Here is an 8907-nt window from a genome sequence, read left to right on the forward strand (position 1 = left end):
CCAAGTGCTGGGATTAAAGGCGTGCGCCACCACTGCCCAGCTTACCTTCTGGATACTTATAGCTAACACATGGGTTTGCTTTACCACAACTGTATGTCCCTGTAGAGGTCAGGCAAGGGTGCCTGACTCTTCCTGTTGCCTTACTGTCTACTACAAAGAGTTGTCAGTCAGTGTTTAAAAGAATCATTTACAGAACTGACAATAAAAAGCCCATTGTTAGGAAAAAGTTCATTCATATAAAATGGCCTGGAAGGTTTTGTCTAAGGTGAGAAGTCCAAGTCTTTTGCCCCTGAAACATCCATTTACTTTTATTTATCTGAAATAATTCCACTTAGGTGGATTAATCTCGCTAACTGTGCAGACTCATCAAATGTTCAATCAAAGCCAACAGCTTTCCAGGAAGGCATTAATCCTGTTGCCAGTATAAATGTTAATGCGAATTTCACTCTAGAGTGAACTGTTAATCTTTACCCTCAAAGGCGGTTCTGACCATGCGCAAACTACAGTGCCTGGGAAGGTTAATGGACGACTTCTGTTCTTCCCACACTGAATGAGCAACGAGCCGATCTGTGTTTGCTCAGTCTGACGTAGATCAGACTTCTGTAATGCTTGTTCTGGCTCTCTCCTTTTCCAGTCACTGTTTGTCACCTGACTCAGTCTCTGCCTTCCTTGTCTCCCTTCCTTTGAGCTCTATGGGAAGAATTTAGACAGATGCAGTGAGCAGTGTAGAAGACAGGCATGGCTCATTACAGAGTGAATGTGCTCTCCAGCAGTGTGAGCAGACAATGACTAAGGAGACCCCTGGCATGACCTACACGCGAGGCAGCCATTACACGATTTTCTAAGGTCTCTAGAACAAGCAGCATCTCCTGAGGGACTTTGTCCTGTCTAGGTGATTGACAGGCCTGTTTGAATCTTTGCTTAGAAGGGGAAGTGGTGGTGTGTCTCTGTTCTTGATCAGAAAGCCTCCTGCTATATGGAATCCCATAAAGGTTTAGGACTCCTTCAGCCAGGGTTAGAAGGTCTCCATTCGTGCCCCCTACCACCACCACGGGCAGCTACACGTAAGGCTCCTTCCAAGGTCAAAGGTGTGACTTGGGTTCCTTTTCTAGCCAGTAATTAAAGTTCATTTTAGTTCTTGGTTTAAAATTGTGGACTGTGAGGGAGGGTCGAGCCCCTGTGTCTTCCAAACCTGTTAATATCTAACTTGTCATTTAACAACCAAGATGGGTATGTTTGGACGAAACCCATTCCCCCTCCACCGGTCTTCTCATGGACGCAAGGAGTTATTAAAGAGCGAAGCACGGCTGAATTCTGAGTGTGTTATAAGACCTGATAAATTTAAATTTTGCTGTCTATTCCAAATATAAAAACTTTAGCAAAGAGCACAAGAATGTTAAATATAAATGCTTTTGGTTTACAGATGAGAGGCTGTCGGACTGTCCACCAATTCTAAATTCTTTTGATGTCTTTTGGATATGAGTGTGTTGTGTGTGTGTCCCATCTGTGCTCACTGAAAGAGCGTATGGACATGCATGGACACCAGAGGAGGACAAGTGCCCACTCTCTGCCTTCTCCATTCGTGACAGGGCTCCTCCCTGAACCTGGGTTAGGCTGGTGCTGTGACTCACTGGCGGGATTAGGTGGCTTCCCTACTGTTAATATGATGTCCGTCAGTTACCGTAATCTACTGTTTCTATCACTGACTTCCTTCTTTCCCGTGTTGCTCTTGATGGAGGACCTCATTCATTCATGGCTTCAGTAGCCATCTCAAGGTTGATCGGCCTCCAATGTTCTTGATTCCCTTGAGACACCCGTTTGCCTTCCCTGGAGAGATTATGAAATAAATACAATGAAAACACTCTCTTACCTTTCTGCTTTCCTACCACATACACTGTTCTTTGCCTTTTCTGCCTTGCTGGTAGAATATGTGTTTTATGTGTGTTTAATATCTGCTACAAGAATTCCCAGTGGTCCACACCACATGGGTGATTGGCTTTCATAGATTTCTCCATATTTAATTTAAAAGTCATGTGGACTATGGGGCCAAGAGGGGTTTTGTATAGAAACTTCAAAAGGTTTATCTGATTAGAAAATGACTGAATGTCTTGTCACTCTTAGCTGCTCCTACACATGCTAGTAAAAGATGTGTTTGTGAAAGAGACAGGAAATTGACTCTTTTAACCCAGAAATCATTTGGGGAGTAAAAGGTAAGTATGCTGTTTTGTGTGTGTGTGTGTGTGTGTTTCAGGTTTCTGGCTCAAATCAAGTATCCAAGAGGCAACAGATGGACCCGCTGCCTAGAATGAAGGAAAGTCCGGTGAAAACGTACGTCTAGGTAGATCTCCCCTTGCCAGGTTCATTATACTTGCCCTCTCGCAGCACTCGAGCAACAAGGTGTCTGGTATATTTTGGGAGCTTAGATTCTAGATTTTATAGCCATGTATAAAACAGCACATGAGAAGAAACTTCAGGGAATCTAGTGGCCTCACATGCCATATACACAGGATTGGGGCTCCCTGAAGAACTGTTAGTCTCCAAAGGAGGGGGTGTGTTAAACTAAAGCAGCAGAGAACCTGGGCAGAGTTAAAATGATACTCCTAACAACGCAGCAGGCACAGCTGACTCCTGTCTGTACCTTTCCAGTGGAGAAGCATGTTTGTTGCTATGGATACGGTACAGTTTAACTATGGATCCCATATAAACGAGGCTACTTTATGCTGAAGAACAAAGGGACTTGCTGGGGTTTTATAACTTGTGAACTTTCCAGGTCCTATAGAAAATATGGAATCACCTGATTCATTCTATATGATGAGGATATTCTTATATAATACTGGAAAAATTAAGCCAAGTTGTAAATTAGCTCTAAATCAATCCTGTCTAACTCTAGTCAAGATGAGAAGTTCTCAAAGGATACGTACTATGACAAGTTTCTTTGGTAAAGATTAATGGTATAGCCCAATTCTCAGATAGATGGGCCAAAGCATATTTTTCACTAATAGTTATTACTTATTTAAATTACAATTAATTATCTTTACACATTCTCATCATAGAATTATAGTGTAGTTTAAATATTAAAATTTGACAAAGGATCTCCATGGAAAAAGAATCAAACCGCTGTGTCTGAGATTCCCAAGACCATCTCGGTGGTAAGAGACTCAGTGGTAGGTTCCAGAACTCAGGGCACATTTGTACTCATGCTAGGATGTATCACAGAGAAAAGATCCCGTTGAAATCCACAAAGGGAAAAGGACCTGGAGTCAAGTTTGTGAGGACTTGGTGGCAACTTGTCAAGTCCTGTCTAGGCAGAATCCTGCTGACATACTTAGTCCCTCCAAGAGTGACTTACAACAGCAAGCTGACAGCACACTGGGCTTTGATCTCACTGCCTGGGTAGCACCCACTCATTTGGTTTTGTGATTCCCCCAGGGAGGCTCACTGCCTGTAGCACCCAGCCATTCTGTTGGCCAGAGTCACACATCTACCTAACTCCTGCTAATATCTCAGACTCCAAGAACATAAGCAGGCTTTGTGATGGAATAGGCACAGGGTGATACCCTTCCCACTCAGGGCAAGGCTTTATTAGGTCGGGGAATTGTTGCCACTAGGAGCCTGGCGGGCAAGCTTTCTGGAGGACAGTAATCCTGAGCTATTATCTCAGCTCCTCTCTGCACAGCCGCCTACACAGCCTCCTTCTATTTTATCTAAGGCTCCCACTACATTAATACACTTATCCATAAACATTCCCATCCTGTGACTATGAAGACAGTCTAGATTTTTCACTGAATACTCTTGAGGTTGGCTGTCTCAGAATAAACCCTGAAATCAGTCACCATCGCTAGGTGCCTACTTCCTGCAGGATCTTATCAGGTTTGACTGAGGCTACCCAAGGAGATCATCAAGGTGTCAAACCCCACCTGTCTCCTTATGGAGCAAGGGCCATACATCTGCTTGCCCGGGGCCTCTCTGGGCCACAGGTCTGAGCTGAGCCTAAGGTGCTATAACAGGAGGTGGATGCCATAGGCTGGGACTCTCACTCAGTCAGCTGCCTCAGGACCTTCAGAACTGCCATTCTACCCAGATCCATCCTGTGTCTGATGAATCTGAATGTGGAGAGATTGTCCATCATAGATTGCTGCTTAATAATTCTTGAATGGATCGCTGAGCTGATGAGTGGTCAAGCAGCTGGACTAAGATGGCTTTCATTGTCTGAAACTAAATACAACAGAAACTCAGATCTCCCCCAACAGAAACATCTCTGTCTTTCTCATTAGGCATTCGAAAACATTTCAGTAGACGGGAGTGTCTTAATATATTATTTCTGAGTTACCGACCTGACCATGGAATTTTGATATCCTTCTTTTGTTGATTGTTCCGATTTGAGTCGTAACTGATGCTGGTGCTAAGCACTTCACAGCAGCATTGATTGACCTAAGTGGTGCTGAGCTTAGGGGGAAGTGTTAGCACCACCCCTTATCTGCAGAGCGGAGTGGCCATGTGAGGCACAGTCACAACGGTGGAGTGGGGGCTAGTGGATTTAGATGGATGCTTGGGAATAGTGTTTTGTATTCACTTCTATAGCTGCCCATACACTTTGTTTTCAACAACTCTACTTCTCAATGCAATAGATCATTTACACCATAAGACCTGTGCATGGATGTCAGAGATGCTTTATCCATGATAGTCAAAGGTAGAAAAAAAACTTAAAATGTCCATCAGTAGGGAATGGATATTCCTAGTATCTATAAATATATACTCTGCAGGTAATAGTAATCAATACCCTTTATAGAACAGTTGGAAAATTCTCATAGTCTTCTATAAGGAAATATGTAAATGTGCTTCCATTCACATGATGGTTAAAAGAGGCTGAAGTAATCTGGTGTAGGAACACAGGATAGTCCTTATAAGTGGGGCTGGGAATTAGGAAGTACAGGAGAGCCTTCCAGTAAGATGACAGTATTTTATCTGTAAGCCTGGGGGATAGTTACTGGAGTTTTAATGTCACAGTACTTTACAGAACTGTGAGTTTATGGTTTGCACACTTTCAGACATGTCATGTTTTGCATGATATTTTTAAAACTCAAGAGCTATGGCCTTAATGTTTGATACGGTTGACATTCTCATATGTGCTTGTCAACTTGCATCTGTAACACAGAGACTAACATAATCACTCACAATTTTTTTAAAGTTACTTTAACCTTAGTTTAAAAGGGTCTTGTCTGTGTTTGATTGCCCTCACTATGCTGGACCTGTGTCAAGCTTCACGCTGAGGGTTGGCCATGCAAGGCAGAACAAAACTGCCACACACAAGGCAGAAAGGTGAAAAGGGAGGGGTCTCACCGCTGGCCAGAGTTATGTTTCCAGCCACCCCAAGACTTCCCATAAGACCCAGCCTCCTACAGATCCCATAGCCTCCCTCCCACGAGTACTGCCAGGGACCATGTTTAACTCAGATCTTTGAGTGACAGGCAACATCCACATTAGCAGTACCAATGTTCAAACACTGACTTATGGTATTGTTACACTCAGGATGAGTCAGAGTACCAGAAGAAACCCATTTAAGAGAAATTGTTTGAAAGATTGATCAAAACAATGACTCTGCTCAGTCCTATATCACCAATTATATTCCAACTTCATGAAATTGTGACTGCAAATGAATAAGATATCTCCATCCCCATGAAAGATCTATGCTAGAAATCCTTGCACATACTGTTTATAAAGGATTGCTAAGATCATTAAGGGAATGCTCTTCAGAGATAGGTTTAGAACTTGCCCCTAAGCTCTACAAAACTGAGAGGTAATATCTGGGCTGTGGGCCCTGGAATATATTAACTCTGTGAGTTATGGATTTTGCAAGTAAGGACCTCAAACGGTGATGGATACATAGCAACAGCTCATCAAAGAGCCAATGGTGACATTTCTCTCTTATTTTTCTTTGCTGTGCAGCCTCCTCTTTGCTTTGCTTTTTTGATGAAAAGTTTATATAGTGATGGAAGGCCCTTGAGGAAGACAGAGCAGCCCTTCATGCTCCAGAAGGAAAGCACCATTGGGAAATTAATTGTGACTTCTTGAGGGACAGATTGTTTGGAGAGCTTATTTTTGAGACAAAAAGCAGATATACAGGCAACATCTGCAGCCTTAAGAAACTAATTCAATAGACTATGACAGGATTAAGAAGTTCTAGTCAATTCTAGAAGACTCTAGAATGCAGATGCTAGAATATATAACAATGTAGAAAAATTTTATTACAGTAAATAGAAAGTATAATGTAAAAAAAATTTGGTGGTGGTATGGATGATTTGGGTTTGTTCATTTTCATATTGTCTATGAATTGTGCAGTTTCATATCACATTAATGAGAGTGATAAATGAAGAAAAATTCTATAATAAGCCATCTTGTGGAAGTCTCCAAGTCAAAATAACAGTATATTTAGTATTATCCTTTTAGAAACGCAGGAAGCATGATGGTAAATGAAATTTTGCTCTGCATTCAGAGCAGACAGAAAATAAATTTTCTCCAACTAAATTATCCAATGTGTCTTTATATGAGCAGTCACTCCCAGCCTCAGTTTATCCCCTTGTAGTATAAGAGTGAAACCTGTACTGAATGGGAGACTTAGAAGGTTTTGAAAAACTCCCAACTCTTATAAATATTCTCAAATTTCCTTCCTTTCCAATGTGTAGCACATTAGCAACTATAAAGAGTAAGCAAAATCAGAAAAAATCCTTTTGGAAAGAGAGAAAAATATAAGAATATACCATAATTTGAGCATGCAAACAACAAATACGCTACATTTAGACTGGTATCATTTATGTAACACCCTCATATTAAGGTTTCGGGACTTTCTTGAGCTTAGCTGAGCAATATGGCTCCCTGGTATCCCCACATATGTACCTGTATGCCACTGAGGCATCTGAAGACACACACACTAAAGTCTTTAGTGTATTCTCCAGGTTCAGTAACCATCACCACTGATTCTAGAACGTTCTCTTCTTCCAACTCCCATAGAAGTGTCATGCCCATTAGAAGTCTCACCATCTGGCTCTTGGTGCTCACTAATCTGTTTATGTGTTTTTTTTCCCTACTACTGTGTCACATGCAGTGTGCCACTCACATGTCTAGCTTCTCTCAAGGTCATCCATGTCGAGCACAGCCAGATTTACTGTGTTGATTAGATAGCAATTCCACATTTTTATAGACCATCAGTTATTCAGTCGTCAGTTGATGGGGATTTGAATTATTTATACATTTCTGATAATGTGAATAATGTTGCTATGGATACTCCTGACAATGTTTTATGCATGCTATTTATTTATTTGAATACAAAGTAAGGGGAATCCTCGTGGCATTTTCATATAGACGTAGGTTTGAGTGGTCCCTCTGGTCCCATCCACTCCTCTCTCCCATCTCTCTGTGTTTCTGGTGTAGTCTACTAACCTCAGGATGCCCCTTTCCACTTTCATACTCTTCCACCCCTCTCCCTAAAAGCATCTTCCCCCTGAAGGAGCTCTGTCTACTTTCCTAGCACCCACATTCACTTCCAGGTAAATGCACATGCAAATTAGAAGCTGAGATCCATAGATGAGAAGCAGCACGTGGGGTTTGTCCGCTGGTCCTGAGCTACCTCATTTGAGTATGTTTCCATTTTCATTTCTCCTCATAGGCAATTACATTTTCATTGTGTGTCTGGACCACATTTTCACCATCCTTCTGATGATGCACAACTAGGCTGACTCCTTCATCTTGCTATTGTGAACAGGGCAACTGCAAACACAGGCACACACGATCTCTGTCACAGGGCTAGAGTCCTTTGCGTATGTATCAGAAGCAGAGTCCTGTGGCAATTTTATTTTTAGGTTTTGGAGAAACAACCACACCATTTTGTACAGTGCCTGTACTCCACCAACAATGGCTAAGGACATCTTTCCCCACGTCCTCATTAACATTTGCTGTCATTATTTTTCCTGCTTGGGTGACTTGGAATCTCAGAGTCATTTTGTGTTTCTCTGATGGATAAGGACATTGGACGCCCTTTCGATGTTTGCTTCGCCATTTTCATGCTTGAGAACCATCTTCAGTTCCGTTTATTGCCCATGTATTGCAATTTGGGGGCTTGGGAGATGAATAGTCCTCTGTATACTCTAGATATTGATGCCCTGTCTGAAATATAGCAGGCCAGGACTTTCTCCATTCTGTGGTTCTCTTGCCCCCCTCGTCTCTTTGCCACACAGAAGCGTTTTAATTTTCTATGATCCCATTTGCTGCTGGGTTTCTATGTGGAAAAACCAACTCTTATTGCTGTTTCTTAAAGTACTGTCTCTGGGTTTGTTTGGTTTGGTTTGGTTTGGTTTGGTTTGGTTTGGTTTGGTTTTGGTGTTGATTTTTAAGTATGGCAGTTTCAGCATTTCATGTTTTAAACTAAGGTTTCATTGATGGCTTCATCTTTTTCATTAGAGCTATACTGTGTCTGCAGTTTTGGTTATTCACTATTTTATCAAAATTGGGCATTTTGTTATTCTTTATCTTAGATACTCCTTTTTCCCCCAATTGATCGTTGCTATTATGTGATGACATTTTAAAATTCATCCTGTGAAGATGCTATTCTTTGTCCTGAGTGGTTACTACATACTGTGCTGGGTGAGCGAAGTGGTTGCCTTAGGATTGACAGAAACATTCAAAGTATTTGGGATCAATAAACCTCTTCCCTCCTGGGGGACATAGCATGTGTGTCTGGATAGACTCTCCATACTCAGCCAAGAAAAGCCTCAGCTCTGCCTTTGCAACACCTACATTTTTGGCAGAGGCAAGAGCTTAGGTCCTTCTCAAGTCAAGACACACATGAGTCTAGGCTTGTATAGGTATAGCTACACCTGAGTTTAGGGTTCCAGATCCCAAGACTGGTGCTGG

At 42.0% G+C, this 8907-nt stretch overlaps 1 protein-coding gene across 4 annotated transcripts in view; it reads left to right on the forward strand.

The window, feature by feature from the left end:
- Window positions 1-8907, forward strand: part of Ccdc169 (coiled-coil domain containing 169) — a 33580-nt gene that overhangs the window by 23137 nt on the left and 1536 nt on the right. For 3 of the 4 annotated variants that reach the window (XR_002377527.1, XM_021158011.2, XM_021158009.1), the window contains one exon: window positions 2252-2328. Coding sequence is in view for 3 of the 4 variants with exons in the window: in XM_021158011.2 (XP_021013670.1) it covers window positions 2252-2328 (77 nt within the window). In the remaining variant the exon portion in view is untranslated. Of the gene's footprint in view, window positions 1-2251; window positions 2339-8907 lie in introns of all 4 variants that reach the window. The other variant, XM_021158010.1, reaches the window with a different exon arrangement.

Source organism: Mus caroli, chromosome 3 (genome assembly GCF_900094665.2).
Source record: "Mus caroli chromosome 3, CAROLI_EIJ_v1.1, whole genome shotgun sequence".
Lineage (NCBI taxonomy): Eukaryota > Metazoa > Chordata > Mammalia > Rodentia > Muridae > Mus > Mus caroli.